The sequence below is a fragment of the Panthera leo genome, chromosome B4, assembly GCF_018350215.1.
Source record: "Panthera leo isolate Ple1 chromosome B4, P.leo_Ple1_pat1.1, whole genome shotgun sequence".
Taxonomy (NCBI): Eukaryota; Metazoa; Chordata; class Mammalia; order Carnivora; family Felidae; genus Panthera; species Panthera leo.
The window spans coordinates 87,731,296-87,753,505 of NC_056685.1; the positions used below are offsets into that span (position 1 = coordinate 87,731,296).

The 22,210-nt window shown below is 34.0% G+C and overlaps 1 protein-coding gene across 4 annotated transcripts in view; it reads left to right on the top strand.

Annotated features, from left to right (window-relative positions):
- MON2 (MON2 homolog, regulator of endosome-to-Golgi trafficking) overlaps positions 1-22,210 on the top strand; it is a 119,190-nt gene that overhangs the window by 15,741 nt on the left and 81,239 nt on the right. For 2 of the 4 annotated variants that reach the window (XM_042947044.1, XM_042947045.1), the window contains exons 2-8: positions 1,979-2,042; positions 10,574-10,701; positions 11,649-11,780; positions 13,628-13,757; positions 18,090-18,187; positions 18,904-19,029; positions 21,200-21,394. In XM_042947044.1, the coding sequence (XP_042802978.1) occupies positions 1,979-2,042; positions 10,574-10,701; positions 11,649-11,780; positions 13,628-13,757; positions 18,090-18,187; positions 18,904-19,029; positions 21,200-21,394 (873 nt within the window). Of the gene's footprint in view, positions 1-1,978; positions 2,043-3,533; positions 5,060-7,239; positions 7,321-10,573; positions 10,702-11,648; positions 11,781-13,627; positions 13,758-18,089; positions 18,188-18,903; positions 19,030-21,199; positions 21,395-22,210 lie in introns of those variants that run through there. The other 2 variants (XM_042947046.1, XM_042947047.1) reach the window with 2 other exon arrangements.

The following is a 22,210-nucleotide window of genomic DNA, read 5'->3' on the forward strand; positions in this document are numbered from 1 at the left end:
AGAGTTTGAGATGAGATATGTGAGTATAACAAAGTATAGATAATAATTTCAGTGTCCTTGAATTTTGTATTTGTTTTGTCTGATTTTTCTTTCTCCAAATCTTTATTATAAATGTGCTATGGTTTGTACATCTAAAATGTGTTCAGAATCTGACTTCTTACCATCTCAGTCACTATTACCTTGGGCTTATCCACCATCATCTTTTGCCTACATTATTGCAACTGTCTCCTAAATTTTGTTGCATATTGGACTCACCTGAAGATTTGAAAAAATACTGATGCCAGCTCCCGCTGGCATTCCTTGTAATGTATTGCAACCTGGGCATCAAGGATTTTTTTAAGCTTCTGGTGTCTCTAATATGTACTCTCCGCAAATTATCAGAAAATCAGTAATCTTTCCCTGAAGTAATTTATTTTGACTGTTATTTCTGCTTGTAGCCATATTAATTTAACTTGGGACATTTCCATTTCTTAAAGTTGTAGAACTAAGGCCTTCTTGGTTGTGAGCAGTGAAAGCTGACTGGCTGGTTTAAGCAGAAGTGAAGTTTACTGCTGTCATCAGAAAGAATTCTGTCTTGTTTCTGCTTTTCTTTGTCATTAGCCTCCATATTCAAAATCCCTGGTAGGTGTGTCTGTTTGGATTAGAAGAAGCTGCCAGGCCATGTGGGAAAGCCAGGTATCTGGCATTTTCAATTTTTACTAGTGGGAGATAAGTTCCACTTGTTTACTCATCTTGCTAAACTCATGAAGTTGGGAAATCTCTAGACACAGGCAAGGGCTTCACATGCTTGGAAGCCAACAAAATGACAAAGGTCTGCTATACATAGGATAACCTACGATGTGTTATTTATTTTAATCCACTGGTACTCAAGCTAAGAACCCACAGGACACTGCTGTTATTCCATAAATATTATTAAACCTTTAGAACCTGCTACCACTTGTCCCTTAGCAAGCAATAAAAGATAACAAAATAAATGAACAAGTAGCAAGCAAATTAATAGGACAACTTAGATATATAGCTTATGAATATTGATATATTATTTTTGGAGACCAGTATAAGTATCAAATAGGCATGGTTCTTGCTAGTAAAAATGTTCTGAGTTTCTATGATGGAAGTTATATATCAGTGTTATATGTCAGCACTGTCCAATAGAAATAAAATGTGGACCACAGATGTAATCCATATGTGTAATTTTAAATTGCATTAAAAAAGTAAAAAGAAACAGGGGCATTTAATTTTAATAATATATAATTTAACCCAATATGTTCAAAATATTATTTCAACATTTAATCAGTGCAAATATTTAAGGGATAGTTTGCATTTCTTTTCCATATTAAGTCTTCAAAATCTGTGTATTTTATACTTAGAATACAGCTGAGTTCAGACTAACCTCACATAAAGTGCTTAATGGCTACTGTATTGGACCACACAGTTCTGTGGCATTTTGTAAAATGCTATATAACTTCCAAATACTGCCCACTAAACATACTTCTCGTGAAGTGTTTTAGGTACCTTATGAAAATCTAATGGTTGTTTAAAAAATGTAAATTAAAAGTAATAATAAAGTTCTTGGTTATTCAGTGTCTTTGAATCCAAAAAGGTTTTACTGGATTTTGCAGTGTTTGGCTTTTTTTTTTTTTTTTTTTTAAATGGTTGGAGGGAGGTATGAAATGGGGAAGAGAAACCTAATTTTTTTATTAGGCTTTGTTTCTGTTTATTATTTTTATATTTTATGAACACTTCAATTCATGAGGGATTAGATGTGCCTTAGGCAGAGAAGGGCGACATGCTGTAGTGCCGAGCTTGCGTGTGAACAATCAAATGAATCATGTTTTACGACATATAATGTATATGGCACTACTAGGCTTTAGTATTTGAAGTTTTGTAAATAAAAGTAACAGTGATCATATATATTTCTTTCCCTAGCTAATCCATGTTGATAGTAAGTTTTATGTTCTAATTATTTTTATTCTTACAGGCTGCTGAATCAGGAATAATAAAAGTTAAAACAATAGCTGCACGAAACACCGAAATTTTGGCAGGTAATTTTTTGCATTAAAAATTCAACAATTAATGAAAATTTCACTAATAGTAAAAGTGCACACTTTAAAACAACAAAAAACAGCCATCAGTTTTCTGTAGCCTCTCCTCTGTGCCCTAGCGTGCTATTTATGATAAAGAATATGTAAAAGTCCCTAACTGATGAACTAATTGGGTTTGCCAAGGATGAATGTTATAAAATTCTCTGAAATTAGAAAGCTTTAAACTACTAACTCCTTACAGGCAAGGATTTGCATTCTCCTCCACCTCTTCTCAGTCACCTAAAACACACCTTACCCATAAAAGGCATTCAATTAATATTTGTTGTATTGAATTGAATAAAAGGTTGGTTCTCAGTCCACCTTCCAAGATCTATTTTCTCTTTAGTATAATATAAACAGGTGATAGCGTAGTATTATAAATTTAGTAGTACTATATGAGTTTTGAATCGTAGGACTAAGACAGTATGGTCATGAAGAAAGAGTGGGAGTAGGGTGGAAGAAAGAAGAAAATGTTTTCTTACATTCTCGTGATTGAACCTGGTTTTCAAGGAGGAATTTTAAGAGTTGTCTTTGGCACTCTTTTGATAGTCTACTCATTACTTTTTTTGGTGCCTTCTTGTTCTTGCCTCTGTAATGAACATGGAAAAGAAGGAAACTGGATTTTCTGAGAATCTGTTACATGTGAGACATTCGTGCCACTTTGTCTTATAAAAGACAACCTTGTGGGGAAATGTTTTTATGTTATAGTAGAGCAAATCGAGATGCAAAGAGATTAAGTTACTTGACTAAGGTCATCTGATAAATGGTGGAACTAGACTGAGGTCCCTGGCTGTTGAGAATCCAGGGCATGTTCTTCCTGCTACAGTATGCTGCCGTGATAATGTGAGGTTTCCACACTAGACCCTCCCTCCCAGGTGTTTATACTTAATCATTGCTTACTTCACCGATTCTTCGTTCTGCATTTCCAGTTCCAGCGGTGCTATTAGTCTCAGCTGGTTACAGGAGAAAAATAGTCCTATTAAGTTAATTTACCCAAAATCCAAATAGTGAGGAATCTCTCTAACTCTCATAAATCTCTTTACATTTTTAAAAAAGGATACCAGAAAAGCTCTAATTGGTGGAATTTCAAAGACTATTACAAAATGAAATGAAGACTTTTGGGGGGCAGTTTAAGGGTGGAAGGCGGATTTCACTTAGGCTTGCAGCTTTGCTGGACATGTGCCCATAGGGTGAGCTCTCCTGTGTTGCATCTGTTTCTCACAGCTTCTTCTCTGATTTTGAACATTGTGTCAAAACACCATATAGTTTCATAACATTATTCACAGCATTGAATAATGCTCTGTGTGCATTTTGAGAAGGGGTATAGTGAAAGTGGTGGGTAAAGGCAAAGGTATGTGTGGTTGGATTGGGAGGGTGGGTAGTGGGTTTGGGAGATGCATGTTGGGTGGATTTAGCAACTATGAGGACATTAATGTTTAAAGATAAATTATGATCTGGATATTTTTAAGTTGGCCAGGCGTATTAGAATATCCTTACAGATAATAACTTTTGCTACCATAATTGCTAATATCATGGTTAGTCCTTAATCATTTCTCCAACAGTGGAAGTTTTCATTGGGTCTGTAGTTGATGGAAAATTTTAAAAAGAGACTGATTTCTTCAGAGGATCGCTGTCTGGTGCAGAGTTCTATACTAAAGTAAGGTGTCTAATTGGTTAATCTTAAGGAGGAGTAAGAAAAATTTTGTCTCAGTATGCGTTTAATATATAGGGGGCTATTAATTGCATTTTAATTCAATTAGCTGTATTCAAATCAAACTAAAACAAATCTTTATGTGCATACAATTAAGTTCATGCTTTAATGTCCATAGTTTCCAGGGCCATGTACTTGAGGACTGTATTAGCATTTACACTATTTCCTAGCATTTTTTACCAAGTATAACAACTGATACTTTAAAATGTATACATTTTTAGACCACTAGCATCTTGAAAATCAAGGGCTCTTAAGAACAAGGAAAGAGTTTAGTCAATATATAGTTTCTAAACTGCTTAATTAGAGTATAGTTAACACTAAAAACAATTTTTAGTTGACTTTTTAAAAAATTTCATTTCCTGAGAAGTGTTTACTTCTCTATGGTGGTAGGGACTGTAAATTACTACTTTTGCACTCTCATGGATGTTAAAGATATCAAACAATGGAGGAATCTCAAATGAAATGGGATATTGAATTCTCAGATATCTCTACATATTCCAAAAATACAAAGGGTTGCTATAAAAATCAGAATCCTTAATTAGGATCAACTAGTCTGATCAGTGATACTTAGCACAGATTTCTAGCCAATTTTAGTTTTCTGAGATTTATTTTCCAAGGGAAGGTTGTTTACATTGCAGAATAAATCTTTGCTTTACATCTCCCCTTCTCTTAAGCATCCTCCTTTAATGTTTATTTTTCTTTGTTTTCACTGCTGTCATGAATGCTGACATAAGTGGGAATGCTATGCCAGGTAATGTCAGCATTGATTCAAATATACAGATCATTATCTCCACATTTCCTTTTCCTTTCAAGATAAAACTCTGCAAATGAGAGATAGCAACATCCAGTTCTTAATTTACGAGGCCAAATGCCTTAACCTGACACTTGACTACCATATATTACAAATGTTTTTATTAAGCCAGCTTACGGTATACTTGAAATGACTGAGAAGGCTTGTGTTATACAAAAATTACATAAACAGAGAATCTGTTTTTTAATATTTGAAACAAGGAAACCAACGAGGTTGTGATATTAAAATTGTGTTTAACCCATATTCAAAACCATAGTGGTTACATCTATCTATGGCTGCTTTCAGCCACAGTCAGTATACAAATAGAATTTTTACGTAGATGATCATTGTGTATGATTTGTGTTCTTTTCTCACACAGTTTCCCTCATCTTTTTCATATCTCCATGGTCTTGTTACTAAAACGTCTTTAAGTAGCAATGAGCAATATACTTTGGAATTTTTTTCTGATGTTAAAAGGTAATTTATCTGCTGATTTTATTTAGTATTTTCTATTTTAGCAATACATATGCTTGTGATATTTTACAAATATCTAGAGAATATATCATAAATATATTCTTAATAAGGAAAGAATTATGTAAGAATCACTGGAAGAAATACAAAGATGAGTAGTGTAACTCACCTATAGTCTATACGGAAATATAAGAAATATACTTGAAAAGTGTGTTTGTGCCTGCCTTTCATTCCATTTGCCTTTTGAAGTCCTTTGCCAGAAATTTTTTCTTCTAGAGGACACACTTCCTGAGGTCAGGATCAATATCTTATTCTCCTTATATTGCTAGAAGTTAGCACATTACATAGGAAATAGTAAGCCCTCATTTAGCACAGGCCAATAGTGAGTGAGTCATTCCAAAAATGCGAGTAAGTCTGTCAGTGCTGCCTCTAGTGTGTTTTTCTACTTTTCAGTCTTTACCATAATTTTACATGTTATGATGATTCAAGTAGATGAATTTTGTCATACTTCATTCATATCAGCCAGATCACAGAAGAATGCAGGAGACAGACTTTAAATGGAGAATTTTCATAGTGTGGTAAATGCCAAGATGGAAGTATAGACAGGCTTATTTATTATGAGAACATAGAGAAGGCAGGCACCCAACCCAGTCTGGGAATCTTAAGCTGAGTCTCAAAGCTTAAAAAGGAGTTAGCCCAACAAATAAGGTATAGAAGTGGAAAGTAAAGCAGATTACTTAAATATATGAGGTATAAAACAGTGTGGTCTATGTGGATACACTATTCAAGTATTGCCATTGTGTGACTTTCTGAGCTGCTGGATGGAAGGAGTTTGAATCAAGGAAGTGACACATTCATTTTAACGTTTCTATGTAAACTCGCCCAGCAGTGTGCAAGGTGTATTTCAATGTACCATCAGTAAAGTAGAGGTCTGTTGGCAGGTGGTGTCTATAATCCAGGCTAGAAGACCGAGGGGGCTGTAACTAATGCCCTGTGTGCAAGTTAACGTAGTGGGTGAGAGAGATTACATAGTTTCTCTACGGTATAATGTGTTCTTATTTATTCTTTTTTCCTTGGATTTTTTTTAAACTTTTAAAAACTTTAATTTGTATTCTGCATTTTATTATATCATAAATACTTTTTTTTGATGGTATCTTTTGTATTTTTTTTAATTGCTTCATAATATTTTTTAGCCAGTGATTGTATCTTGTTAACCATTCCTTTATGTGAGGCCTGTTTCAGTATTTAGAATTATTTTTTTAAGGTAAATTTCTAGCAATTAAATTATTAAATCACAGGGTATGAACAGGTTCTTGGAATTTGTTACCACAGTGCTTTCTGATAAAAGTTTATGCCTTTAGCAGTAATAGGTGAGTGTATTTTTATAACATCCTTGCTGATTATTGTTTTAAAAAATGTTTTTGGGAATTGAACAGGTAAATGACTTCTTGTTTTAATTGATACTTCTTTTTAATATTGAACATTTTCCTTTGAGGTTATTAAATTTCCTTTTTTCATTTTACATTTATTTCTTTGAGTTTTTGTGTTTTTCTTATATTATTTGAACTATTTTATAGCAAAGGTATTAACTTCCCATCATGTTTATATTTCCTGCAAGTCATTTACCTTTTAATTTTTAATTGAGATGTTTTTCATTTTTACATAACATAATTTTTCTGATTTGTTGCTCTCCACTTAGGAAGTCCTTCTCCTTCCACATAGTGGTAGTCATTTTTATTTTCTTTTAGTTTTTTTGTTTGATTTTTTTCTTAATAATATAGGGAGTGATGTGAGGACCTAGATTCTTTTTTCATTTGTAAAATTACTAACCAATTGTAATAGCTAGCATCATTTTTTAAATAATCCTTCCTTTTCATATAATGTGCTTTTAATATGAAACTGCCCATACTTTTATTTGTCCTTCAATTCTTGACTCATTTAAAGTATTTTCAGACTATTTGAACCATTAAATTTTTTTAAATTTTGTTAGAAATATCAGTCTTTCCCATAACTAAATTTTAAGGGATTTTGAGGGTAGCAATCATATCTACATCATATTTTATTTCTTTCACAAGAATTATAATTTGTTATTTAATGACCATTAAAATTTATCATGATGAAACTTTTATTAACCCCCATTAATGTGATTCGTAGTGGGGTATCCTAGTTTAATTCTTTCTTTCCAGGATAAAAACTACAATTATGCAGTGAAACTGCTCAGAGCAAGGAAACCCCTAGGATATGGGGACCTGCTGGACCTCTTTCAGGTGTGTGAAAGTGTATCATTTGATCTCACAGTTATAAAATTTGGAAATAAAATACATTTATCCAACAGTGTTATTCTATTAAGGGAGTCATATTTATTAAGGGACTTAGGTTAAAAAAAATAAATTTTTTTTCCTTACCCCCTAAAAAGCCTGTCTTTATATTTTGAAGGAATTTGAAATAGAGAGTTCTGATTAAAAAGAGTTGAGCCTTTTCTTCTTAATTTCCTGGAATGAGTTTAAAATATAGTTAAAGCAAGATGTCTTTATATCATTATATAGCTTTTTCCTCATGATTTCTAAAGTCTCAGTCCATAGGAAGGTTTTTATATAAAGCTGTATTTAAAATAACATGTCATTAAAATTATTGTATATAAAGAGCATCTATCTCTCAATTAGAAGAGCAGGCTAATTTTGTTTCCTAAGACTACTATCACTTTTACAAGAAGAAAAAAAAACTACCTTTTTTTTGTTGTAATTTCTGTCTTACTGCATTGTGATCTGGATATGGTAGATATGTTTTTTTCACACTGTGTTTCAAAAGACAAAACATCAGTACATTGTATTTTTTTTTGTTATTGATTTATTCTGATAACATTGAAACATCCTTTTTTATTATTTTATTCTCATATAAACTGGGAGAAAGAATGGGAAGGAGGCAAGAGATGGATGTTGGATTCCTTTCAGTTACATTAAAATAAAATTCATAAAAATTATTTTTAATACTATTTTAATTTATCCTAACTTGAGACACCTGGGTAACTGTGACTGCCCCCATATACAACATTTTGCTGAAACTCACTTTATGTTATTCTTTCTAAGAGGCACAGTTTTTTCACATTTTAATATTGCCCAAGTTGATATGCATCTTACAGTTGATGGCATCTTACAATCATTGTGGGCCAGGTAGTATGTAGCTGTCATTTACGGTGCAAATGTGAACTTGTTTATAGGTTCATATTACTATTAATGTCATTTGAGTTATGTGCATTGTTGATAACTCGTAAGTTTAATTGCTATTTAAATTGTCACCCTAGTTGTACAGAAATTTTCTGTTGACATCTTAATGGTAAGGTCACAAAAGCACCAGCATCAAAATGTGCAGAATGGGTGACACTGGCTTAGAAGATGATCTCAGAGACAATAGGGAAGTACTCTTTCAAGAAGTGAGGCATCCCAAACAATCTGATTATAAAATGGGCAGAAGATCTATATAGACATTTTTCCAAAGAAGACCTACAGATGACCAACAAGTATATGCAAAGACGCTCAACATCATTAATCATCAGGGAAATGTACGTCAAAACCACAGTGAGATATCACCTTACAGCTGTCAGAGTGAGTGTTATCAGAGACGAGGGAATACAATGGCCTTGATAGATGACATTGTGAGGAACAATTCTAAGTGATGAGAAAGCATTGTATCAGTTTAATTGACAGAATTAATATTGGCACTGATTTTTCTGTGTGACAATTGAATGTGTCTTGAAGTCACTTTCATCAGAGACTCTATGAAAGTACATTTTTTTTTCCTTCTATGAGGACAGTTTCTTTTCCTTCATTTACCTGAAGACTTCAGGCAGACAGCATGAAAGTGCAGATCATTGGTTCCTCTGAGATACTTGTAACTGTTTGAACTTTGATTTGCTTTAAGTGCTGTTTACCTTAAAGAGTGGCAGCATAATGTTGTGGGAAGAATAGTGAACCAGGAGTTAGAAGACCTGTTTTCAAAATGTGGCTTTACCACTTACTATGCACTTGAGCCAAATCATGCTCTAAAAACTCTCTATGATTATTATGATACTCAGATGAGAAACATGTTAACATCATAAAAATGATAAATGCAACTTGTTACTGTTGAAAACTTGTATTTGCTGAATGGCATTTAATAACTAGGCATGTTCAGCAGAGTTGGGGTAGCCTCATGCTTCAGCAATTCCAGCAGGGTTGAATATGGTAGGATATTTACTGCTTCAGAATAGTATTTTTTGAGCTTTATTGTCCTCTGTTAATCATTCATAGAAATGTTTTGAGACATTGTTACGGTACCTTGTGTCTTGATTTGAATCAAAACGTTTATGCCTAGGAAATCAAGGAAATAAGGCAAGGGGAGCCCTTTTGGAAACACTGTTCTTTGCCAGTCATATTTGCCATCTCTTAGCTGTCTTAAATCAGTAATTTATGCTGGCATACCGAAGGACTTTGCAGAGTATGCTGTAGGAAATTGTGGTCTTTATTTAGCATACTATAATGGGAGCTTTGGGAGAAAAAGGTGGGGATTTAAATGATGAAATTAATGTTAACACTGATTTTACGTTTTTAATGTGATCGTGGATGACTTTCTAACAATTTCTTTTGAAAAACATGTTAAAACTCAGATTTGTATGTCTTCATTACAATTCTTAACCTCAAAAAATAATTGATGGGTGTCGTACTTTTGAGAACCATATACCAAACACATAAGTTTAATGTTCTTTTTCCTTAGAATCCCATGTTGTCTTTTTAAATTCTCTGAGGGTGGCAGACCTGTCTCATTCATCTCTGTATAGCCATTAAGTGTGTATTGGCTTAATTTCATTTTGTAAATTTAATTTTTGGTTTTGTGCATTTTCTAACTTTTTAGATTTTTGTTACCACTTTAAAACTTCTGAAAGAATTGGCTTGGTAGAAGGGGTTAAATTAAGATTTGGCATTATAGCATGTGCATCCAATTAATTTAAAGTGATACTTTAGTAACAAGAGGAGTAATGTTACTGTTTTTAATGAGTTTGTTTCTTGAAGAAGTAATTAGGGCTCTATAAATTCAAAGCATGTAATAAGATTGTGTGGAGATTCTGAACATTCAGAAGGGTAATGAGGATGATGTATATACTATTTTTAATTACTTTTTCTGCTCTAGAATATTTTTATTCATATTTCTCCCTCTGCACTGTTGAAGAAATAGAGTGCTTCTCTGAGGCAGGATAGAACTTCTGAGAAGTTGTCCTTAAAGAGTTTGCAGCAGGAGATGAAGGAAAATCAAAAAACAGTGCTAGGAGAAGGCCATGGGAAAGCTGAGGCTAAGGGGTAGTTAAGATACAGAGTCTGTAATATCTGTCTGAAGTATTTTAACTCTTATTATTTGATTTTTGTTTTGGCATTTATTTTACATAAAGTGGTTTTTCTTAAGATTGTTATTACTGGTTGTAAATACATAAAAGTATTTCTACTTATGAATTAGATTTAATAATTTATTTTATATGTGTTCTAAATAAAGCTTTGAAAGAGAACAGCTCAGAGGTTGTTCAGCCGTTCCTAATGGGTTGTGGAACCAAGGAGCCGAAGATTACTCAGCTGTGTTTGGCCGCCATTCAGAGACTCATGTCCCATGAAGTCGTGTCTGAGGTAATGTGAAGATCTTAATTTAAACTGTGTACTTAAGAATCAAATCAGGAGTTTTCATTAGGGGAAAATGCAGTATACCTGATAATTTAATGTAAAACAATTTATGTGCTTGAAGGACATGGCTTAATTTTAAAAGATCACCAGATTTTCTCACTATTAAGCACTCATGAATAATGAATAAAGATGAAGTGCATTTTGTCATGTCATGACTAAGAAGACACCATTGAGTACTATAGATCAGTATCACCGAAGAGAATATATTTATTTTTAAAAAGGAAAAATCATGACTTTGCTATATTATCTGAAGTGGTAATTTGTTGTTCATTAATTTCAGTGGTTTCTAATTACCTTATGATAGTACAACACTGAAAAACATTTCAGCGGTCTATCTGCATCCTGCTTTCGAGTGCAATGGTCTCTAACTTTGTGGTACTCCATAAGGTACTTTAATAGAAGCGATACATTCTTTTGCCTTTAATACAGCATTCTAAACGATGTCCAATTTAATTGAGTTTATAAATGTTTTGTTAATTTGAGTTGCATTTTATTTTTTTATGACATTGTAAAGGGAATAATATATGAAACAGTAGTAGTCAGTCTCAATTAACTTGCATGACTATATTTATAAATGTCCACATGAAATATACCCATATTGTAGAAATGAGCTTTGATTTTTTTGACTAGACATCTCAGAACTGCATGCTGCTGTTTGCATATATTCAAATGGTACATTTTAAAGAAATTTATTTTTTGAGAAAAAATTAGTTTAAATCTCAGATTAGTTGAAAGATGTGTTTTGACCTATAGATCCAAAAACATAGGTTTTGTTATTATGACCAAGAACTTCTCTCCAAGTGAGGTAGTAATATTTGTACATCTTTTCTTATTTAGGGACCTAAAACCTTATATTTTATTTGCTGACAGTAATTCAAATAATTATTTTACAGACTGCAGCTGGAAATATAATTAATATGCTTTGGCAGCTAATGGAAAACAGTCTTGAAGAACTTAAGCTACTTCAAACAGTTCTTGTTCTTTTAACAACCAATACAGTAGTTCATGATGAGGCACTTTCTAAGGTAGGAAACCTGTGGTCAAAGTTCATAATTGCTTTGGAGACAGTATTTGAATAAGCTCCCTGAAAGAGGAAAGCCTAGTACCGTTTGTACTGAAAGCAACTTCCCTGTAGTTCTTGTGATAATGGACATTGCATGTTAAAAATACCACTAATGCTTTATTTTCCTCAGGTTAGAGTTAAAATCAGGTTAAGGTGATTGAACAGAGTCCTTTGGGAATAGCTGACAGGCTTAGTCATGAATAGGAAAAGAGAAAAGAAGCAGAAAAATACAGAAGAATAGGAAACTGAGAGAAAAAAATGTGTTTGGGGTTATCAGTATTCTCCCGAATTGCTTTGAGTTTTCCCTGTAAGAACTCTTCCTTCTCACCTTTTAAAAATAATTCCACTTGTAGGAGTGCTTAAGTGGCTCAGTCAGTTGAGCATCTGACTTCAGCTTAGGTCATGATCTCATGGCTCATGAGCTCCAGCCCCGCATCGGGCTTGCTGCTGTTAGCACCGATCCCGTTTTGGATCCTCTGTCCGCCCCCCTCTCTGCCTCTCTCTCTCAAAAATAAACATTAAAAAATGTCTAAAATTTTAAAATTTTGTAAGGTGTGTAAAATCACTTTGGGAAACTAGCATTTTCTTTAATAGTTTAACCTTATATTTACCGTATGATCTAGCCTTTTTACTTCCAGTTACTTATCCAAGGTAAATGAAAACACGTCTCTACGGAGACTTGTATTTGATGTTCACAGCAGCTTTATTCACAGTGGCTAAAAAGTGCAAACATCTCAAACGTCTATCAGCAGATGAATGGATAAACACAATATTGGTATACCTATACTGTGAAATACTACTCAGGTGTAAAAAAGTACAAACTACCGATACAGAGAACAACATGGATGAATTTTACAAACATTACAAGTAAAAGAAACCAGATACAAAAAACAGTGCATACTGAATGATGACTGTGTTTGTAGAAAATGCCAGCTTACCGTAATGAAAAAGGTAACCAGGAGGTTGACTGGGGCCAAGCGTGGAGGAGTATGTGGAGGGCAAAGGAACATCAGGAGAGTTTTAGGGTGATGGAACTGTCTTGTGTCTTGATTGTGGCAGTAGTTTCATGGGGGAATATAACTAAAAGAACTCATCATATTAAATACTTTAAAGGATTAGAATTTATTGTATATAAATTATAACTTAACCTGAAGTTGATTTTTAGAAATAAAGAATGACTTCTTTTAAAAAATTATCATTTTATTCATTTATGTGTTTAGCCTATTTATATTTCTCCAAGTGACTTAGTGATGTAACAAACTTTGAGTACTTGTTCTTCACAAAACAAGTCATTCTGGGGAAATAAAAGTATAACACATTTTTATACATACATTAGAAGAACCAAGTTGTGGGGTGCCAGGGTGGCTCAGTCGGTTAAGCGGCCAACTCTTGATTTTGGCCCAGGACATGATCTCACAGTTTCATGAGTTTGAGCCCTGTGTCAGGCTCTGTCCTGACAGCATGGAGCCTGGTTGGGATTCTTTCTCTCCCTCCCTCTCTGACCTTCCCCTGCTCTTTCTCTCTCTCTCAAAACAAATAAATTTAAAAAAACAAAGAACCAAGTTGTGAAATGTGTGTTTCACATTATCTAACCAAATCTTATGTGGCTGTATATTTACACAGTTTGAATTATTTCAGAATCCAAGGATTTTTGTGGCTTTATTGTATAAGAGAAGAAGGTGGGACTTTTAGTATCTGTGATTGGAACGGCCAAACATAAATTATTTAGTTTTGGGTTATGTCTAATAAAACAAATAGTTATTATATTCTTCAACCTTATTTCACACTAAATGAAAATTGTTCTTTTAGGCAATTGTTCTTTGTTTTCGACTACACTTCACAAAAGATAATATTACAAATAATACAGCTGCTGCTACAGTGCGACAGGTTGTCACTGTTGTTTTTGAGAGGATGGTTGCTGAAGACGAACGGCACCGAGGTAGAGTGATAAAAGTGGTTTCCTTTTCACAGTGGGTGGTTTTGCTTGCCTGATTCCTCTTTTTATTTTCCATCTTCGCCCTGTGAACTTAGGCATCTAAACACTAGAATACTTTAAAAAACAGATTTATTTTAACAATATTATTACATTGACAGTGGCAGTTTAGATAAATCCCTTACAGTGCTATCATCCCAAGAAGAGGCTCTTTATTTTCCATGTTTATTTCTAATTATGTATAATTTCACATTTTTTTATATCAGCTGTTGCATTGTATGTATTTTTAGCCAAACATTATGTTCTATGAATTTTTCATGTCATTCTTTTATTTTTGTAATTTAAATTTTAACGGTTGCACCGTATTTTGTAGCTATTCTACAATTTAATGAACGAGTTTCCTGCTGGACAGTTATATTGTGTTCAGTATTTTAATACTGTTTTGAGTGTCTTCTTACATATTTTTTCCATTTGATTTACTTCTTTAAGGTAAATTTTCAGGAGTGAGTTTCCTCACGTGAATTTTTGTCTGTGCCTTTTAACATGTGTTAATGAATATTTATATAATGTAAAGATTAACCTTTTCATATCTTCATCAAGTATCTTTATTGTAACTTTAAACATCTTTTTCTTTGTGATTTTAGGAATTTGTCCATTTCTTCCAGGTTGTCCAGTTTGTTGGCATATAATTTTTCATAGTATTCCCTGATAATTGTTTGTATCTCTGAGGGATTGGTTGCATAATTCCATTTTCATTCATGATTTTATCTATTTGGGTCATCTCCCTTTTCTTTTTGAGAAGCCTGGCTAGAGGTTTGTCAATTTTGTTTATTTTTTCAAAAAACCAACTCTTGGTTTCGTTGATCTGCTCAACCGTTTTTTTAGATTCTATATTGTTTATTTCTGCTCTGATCTTTATTATTTCTCTTCTTCTGCTGGGTTTAGGCTGCCTTTGCTGTTCTGCTTCTATTTCCTTTAGGCGTGCTGTTAGATTTTGTATTTGGGATTTTTCTTGTTTCTTGAGATAGGCCTGGATTGCAATGTATTTTCCTCTCAGGACTGCCTTCGCTGCATCCCAAAGTGTTTCGATTGTTGTATTTTCATTTTCGTTTGTTTCCATATATTTTTTAATTTCTTCCCTAATTGCCTGGTTGACTCACTCATTCTTTAGTAGGGTGTTCTTTAACCTCCATGCTTTTGGAGGTTTTCCAGACTTTTTCCTGTGGTTGATTTCAAGCTTCATCGCATTGTGGTCTGAAAGTATGCATGGTATAATTTCAATTCTTGTAAACTTATGAAGGGCTGTTTTGTGACCCAGTATGTGATCTATCTTGGAGAATGTTCCATGTGCACTTGAGAAGAAAGTATATTCTGTTGCTTTGGGATGCAGAATTCTAAATATATCTGTCAAGTCCATCTGATCCAATGTATCATTCAGGGCCCTTGTTTCTTTATTGACTGTGTGTCTAGATGATCTATCCATTTCTGTAAGTGGAGTGTTAAAGTCCCCTTTACCACATTCTTATCAATAAGGTTGCTTATGTTTGTGAGTAGTTGTTTTATATATTTGGGGGCTCCTGTACTCGGCGCATAGACATTTATGATTGTTAGCTCTTCCTGATGGATAGACCCTGTGATTATTATATAATGCCCTTCTTCATCTCTTGTTACAGCCTTTAATTTAAAGTCTAGTTTGATATAAGTATGGCTACTCCAGCTTTCTTTTGACTTCCAGTAGCATGATAAATAGTTCTCCATCCCCTCACTCTCAATCTGAAGGTGTCCTCAGGTCTAAAATGAGTCTCTTGTAGACAGCAAACAGATGGGTCTTGTTTTTTTATCCATTCTGATACCCTATGTCTTTTGGTTGGCGCATTTAGTCCATTTACATTCAGTGTTATTATAGAGGGTTTAGAGTCATTGTGATGTCCGTAGGTTTCATGCTTGTAGTGATGTCTCTGGTACTTTGTCTCACAGGATCCCCCTTAGGATCTCTTGTAGGGCTGGTTTAGTGGTGACAAATTCCTTCAGTTTTTGTTTGTTTGGGAAGACCTTTATCTCTCCTTCTATTCTAAATGACAGACTTGCTGGATAAAGGATTCTCGGCTGCATATTTTTTCTGTTCATCACATTGAAGATCTCCTGCCATTCCTTTGTGGCCTGCCAAGTTTCAGTAGAGAGATCAGTCACGAGTCTTATAGGTCTCCCTTTATATGTTAGAGCACGTTTATCCCTTGCTGCTTTCAGAATTTTCTCTTTATCCTTGTAGTTTGCCAGTTTCACTATGATATGTCATGCAGAAGATCGATTCAAGTTACGTCTGAAGGGAGTTCTCTGTGCCTCTTGGATTTCAATGCCTTTTTCCTTCCCCAGATCAGGGAGGTTCTAGCTATTATTTCTTTAAGTACACCTTCAGCACCTTTCCCTCTCTCTTCCTCCTCTGGAATACCAATTATGCGTAGATTATTTCTCTTTAGTGCATCACTTAGTTCTCTAATTTTCCCCTCATACTCTTGGATTTTTTTTATCTTTTTCTCAGCTTTTTCTTTTTCCGTAATTTTATCTTCTAGTTAACCTGTTTTCTCCTCTGCCTCTTCAGTCTGAGCCGTGGTCATCTCCATTTTATTTTGCAGCTCTTAATAGCATTTTTTAGCTCCTCCTGGCTGTTCCCTAGTCCCTTGATCTCTGTAGCAATAGATTCTCTGCTGTCGTTTATACTGTTTTCGAGCCCAGTTATTAATTTTATGACTATTATTCTAAATTCACTTTCTGTTATATTATTTAAATCCTTTTTGATCAGTTTGTTAGCTGTCGTTATTTCCTAGAGATTCTTTTGAGGGGAATTCTTCCGTTTTGTCATTTTGGATAGAACTGCAGGGCACTTCCCCTGTGCTGTCTTGAATAACTCACGCTGGTGGGCGGGGCCGCAGTCAGACCTAATGTCTGTCCCCAGCCCACCGTTGGGGCCACAGTCAGACTGGTGTGTGCCTTCTCTTCCCCTCTCCTAGGGGCGGGATTCACTGTGGGGTGGCGTGGCCCGTCTGGGCTACTTGCACACTGTCAGGCTTGTGGTGCTGGGGATCTGGCGTATTAGCTGGGGTGGTTCGGCAAGGTGCACAGCGATGAGAGGGGCAGAGTCAGCTCGCTTTTCCTTCCGAGATCCGCCTCGGGAGGGGCCCTGTGGCACCGGGAGGTAGTCAGACCTGCCAATGGAGGGATGGATCAGCAGAAGCACAGCCTTGGGTGTTTGTGTGGTGCCAGCAAGTTCCCTGGCAGGAACCGGTTCCCCTTGGGATTTTGGGTGGGGGATGGGTGAGGGAGATGGCGCTGGCAAGTGCCTTTGTTCCCCGCCAAGCTGCGCTGTGCCGTCCAGGGCTCAACAACTCTCCCTTCCGTTGTCCTCCAGCCCTCCCGTTCTCTGAGCAGAACTGTTAGCTTATAACCTTCCAGATGTTAAGTCCCACTCGCTGTCAGAACACACTCCCATCCAGCCCCTCCGCTTTTGCAAGCCAGACTCGGCTGCCCCTCTGCCCCGGCTCCTTCCCGCCAGTCTGTGGAGCGCGCACCGCCTCTCCGCCCTTCCTACCCTCTTCCATGGGCCTCTCATCTGCGCTTGGCTCCGGAGACTCCGTTCTGCTAGTCTTCTGGCGGTTTTCTGGGTTATTTAGGCAGGTGTGGGTGGAATCTAAGTGATCAGCAGGACGCCGTGAGCCCAGCGTCCTCCTACGCCACCATCTTCCTAATGATGAATCATCATATGTTTTTCATCTTACTGATACATTCTTTTTTTTGTTTTTCCTAAATACAATTTATTTTCACTTTAGGTAATGTACAGTGTAGACAGTGTGCTCTTGGTTTCAGGAGTAGATTCCCTTGATCCATTGCTTACATACCGCACCCAGTGGTCATCCCAACAAGTGCCCTCCTCAGTGCCCATCACGCATTTTCCCCTAGCCCCCCCCTCAACCCTTAGTTTGTTCTCTGTATTTAAGGGTCTCCCGTGGTTTGCTCCCTGTTTGAAACTGTTTTTTTCCCCTTCCTTTCCCCCATGGTCTTCTGTTAAGTTTCTCAAGTTCCACATATGAGTGAAAATATATATGTCTTTCTCTGACTGACTTATTTCACTTAGCATAATACCCTCCAGTTCCATCCATGTTGTTGCAAATGGCAAGATTTCATTCTTTCTCATTGCTAAGTAGTATTTTTCCCCCAGTTTCGAAGCATAGTTCTGAGCCTATAAAGTTTGTAATTTCATAAACATGTATTTATTTTAAGTAGTGCATATGATTTTTTAAAGGTCCTTATAGACTCCTAAAACTCATCTGATTTTGACTACAGATATTATAGAACAACCAGTACTGGTCCAAGGAAACAGTAACAGAAGATGTGTCAGCACCCTCAAACCTTGTGCTAAAGATGCATATATGCTTTTCCAGGTATTTCAATTTATAAAAAATGATTTTTATTACAGAATATAGTTTTGTGTAAATTTTTGATTTTTGCAATTTATGTTTGTTTTAATTTTTAAAGTGTCATTTTTTAAGTGTCCAATTTTGAAGTGTCAAAAGTAGTATTCCAAAAAACTTCTTTAACGTTAAAGACTATCCACAGTTCAGTAACATGATAAAATGTAACATTTCACTTTAAGGAAATAGAATGAATTACACTATACTAGAAAATACTATATTATATTATACTAGAAAAATAACTAGTAAGAAAAAATAATTTTCAACTTAAAATTTAACTAATAAATATTTGGCCTATTTAATATAATTTGATATACAAATACCTAATTTTTACATTATTTGTCGTGAATAAATCTTTTAAGTAAGATGAGATTTATCGGCACTGAAATGTTATTAATTATTTATTAAAGGATTATTATAAGGGTTTTTTCATTAAAAGACTATTAACCATTTATCTCTTTATATTATGTCTTGTCAAAAGTTACACGATTCTTTAAAAGTTTAATTATTTAATCAAGTATATAGTTTGTCAGAATTTCAGTTACCAGTGTTTAGTTTCTAAGGAGTAAATATACTGTATAAGAAGAGATAATTTTTTTACTTTTATGAATTCTGAACAGCACATTTCATTCTAGCATGTAAATGTTTTATTTATTTTTTATTTATTGTTTGAATTATTTTCCCAGGATCTTTGTCAGTTGGTTAATGCTGATGCCCCTTACTGGCTAGTAGGCATGACAGAAATGACTCGAACATTTGGCCTTGAATTACTTGAGTCAGTCCTGAATGATTTTCCACAGGTCTTTTTACAAGTAAGCCATTTGTAGTATCTTGCAACAAAATTAATTTATAATTTTTTCACAGATATTTTTCAAGAAAGTAACATGTATTCTTTTTCCCATGTTAGAGGACTGAAAGAATTATAGCTTTAGACTTTAGAACTGTGATAATGTAGTGTGTCTTACATTATTGTAGTGCCCTCACATTTTGAAATTTTAACCTTAGAATCCCTAGAGACTATCTAGTGAGACATTTCTCAGTCTGTGAATCCACGAAGGAATGTAGTATGTGGCTATTTTTTAAAATATGTAAAAACTGAAAAATTGTTACTGATCTTTACTTGTTTATATGTACCTATGTGCTTTTTGATAATTTATTTGGAAAAAAGTAGTAGTCAATGGCTGATAAGTTTAACTTGCAATGGGAGTTATAGAGGAAAAAGTAAGAATCCAAATTTTTCATTTAACTTGCAAGAAGCTAAAGTCTAATATTGATTCATTGATTTACATAGGATTCCTTAGTTATTAGCAAATCTTGAACTAAAATTTAGATCTTTTTACCACTAACCTAGTTCCTTTCCTTACCATACTGCCTCCCTAAGTGGCACTTCCAAAATGTGTGAGCCAAGTGCTACAATAGTAGAAGATCCTTTAGCCCAGGATTTGGAACTGAAACTTTTATTATACAGATGATAATTTGGGGACATAGAGATCATGATGACTGTAGTGGGAATAATTTGAGTGGAGTTGGGGTGGTTCCTAGTGGTTATGAAGGAAGCCCAATTGTATTCAGTTGAGTAGTGAGTGGAAAAAGTGTGAATAGATAAAACTTTAAAGAGTTGTCTATAATATTTATCAATTAACCAGTATATAAATTTAGTTAGTGAAGTATGAAAATGTACTTTGGTATGCTTTTCATTTTGGCAGTCAAAGAAACTATCGATAGGACAGTAGAATTTCAAATCACTTAACTCTAAAGATTCCATTTTGGGGGACAAAGAATTAAAAAGTACATTAAAATGTGTATAAAAGTCTAGAAGAATATACATTCGGAAGTTAGCAGTGATCAATAACGTTTCTCCAGGAAGTTAATATTAGGCAAGGCTTTTATTTTTATCTTTTCACTTACTGGTATTTTTTCATTTTTTTTTTTTCCTCTGATGAATCGGATTCTAATAAGGAGACATTTAAAAAATCTTAATTCTGAACAAATAAACTGCCCTGTGCCTTATTTTTTCCCTTTTCTGTAAGATTAAAAGATTAGATTGGATGATTTCTATTATTGTGCCTTGTTCTCAGCCTCAGTGGTATTTGGATGAATAAAAAACCAAAATAATGTATATTTGAGGTTAGGCATTAGTTGTGCACTGGACTTTATATTATCAGTAAAATGGGACTATTTTGGGCTAATATAGGCAGGAAATGAATAGGTTAAGGAAGGTTTTTTGCATGACATGATATGACTATATGTAAATTTTAAGAATCCTTTGCAAGATTCCCCAGACTAAAATAATTATGGGGGGTGTCAGGGTAGCTCAGTCAGAGGATCATGAGACTCTTGATCTTGGGGTCATTAGTTCAAGTTCTAGGCTGAGTGTAGAGATTACTTAAATAAATAAAACTTTAAGAAATAAAATAAAATAATTATGCTTGTCATTGCATTTTTAAAAATCAGCTTATTGTGTTCTGTTCAAGCAGCCTAAGAAGAACAAAATATTAAGTTAATTCTTAAATCTTCCATACATGAATGGAATTGTTATCTTGGCAAAATAAAATTAATGAATTATATAACATATTTTGTTAAACTGATGTTCTTTCAGCTGCCTGTTTTAAATGCCTTAGCTATTTGTGTAATCTGTTTTCTTCTGTTCTTTATGTTTTTAATTGATAGTGTTCCAGCAAAATTAAAATTCCTAATAATAAACCACTTAATTCCAATTCATTAGATTCCTTTTTAAATTAGATTCTTTTTAAACTTTGAAATAATGATGAACAGTTTGATCTTACATTCTCAAAGAGCAGCACTAATTTCATACTTGTGTGTCAACTAGAGTAATAAACTAAACATATAATAAAGCTAAATTATTCATACTGGTTATTAAGTTTTATTTGCTAGTACATATGTTTGAAAAGTAGTAAGTAAAAAGTAAAAATAATAAGTACCAATTAAGTTAATTTTTTTTTTTTTTGTCTTTGCAAATAGCACCAAGAGTTTAGTTTCCTTCTCAAAGAAAGGGTATGTCCTCTTGTGATAAAACTCTTTTCTCCAAATATAAAGTTCAGACAAGGTTCCAGCTCTTCATCTTCTCCAGCACCAGTTGAAAAACCGTATTTTCCTATCTGCATGCGTTTGCTGAGAGTAGTATCTGTTCTGATTAAGCAATTTTACAGTCTTTTGGTAAGTGCTAATTTTCATGCATGTTTGTATGTGTAATTGCATGCAGTGCTCTTTTTAAATGATAATTTATTACAGTGCATTCAGCCTTTTCACTTCAGAATTTTTTAGGTATTTATAGGTATTCTCCTAGTTACTCTAATAAAGGTTTATGCTGTCCTTTCTTAAATCTTGCTTATTTTTAATGTATGTCAAGTAGAGTCATGGCCTATTATCTGAAGGCAGCATAGAATTTGTGGCTGGGGAATTTAGCTTCTTAGCTAATTATCGATATTTGAAGGATAATTAAAATTATAGTATCTTAAATTAATGCTACTTTCATTTATACTGTTTTATGTATCTTAACAGATTAAAGCAAAGAAGTTAAAAATTTGGTGAACTCTAGGATTAATAATCAACTATATTGGCTTCTAGTCCAGTATTATATTTATTTTGCATAAATTTATGAATTTGATATTCCTGATCACAATACATCAATGTATCAATATTTCTTGGAGAAAATGATGTATTATATTTCTTTTTAATTTTATATTAAGTCAAATCCAGCATTGTACTTTTTTTAAGCTTGTATACTTCATTTTAATTAACAGGAATAATTGGTTATTGATCATTGTGGAATAGTAAACTGTATAAAATTATAATACTTCTAATACTGTGAGCATTTGATGTACTAAATATTAGAGATAGCCAACAACTTCACAAACTAGTAGATAATAGTTTATACTAAATTCTGTGGAGAGCTTTTTAAAATAAAGGGCTTTTTTTTTATTATTTAGGATAAACATGTTATACATTTTCTTTTCATATTCCAAATCCATT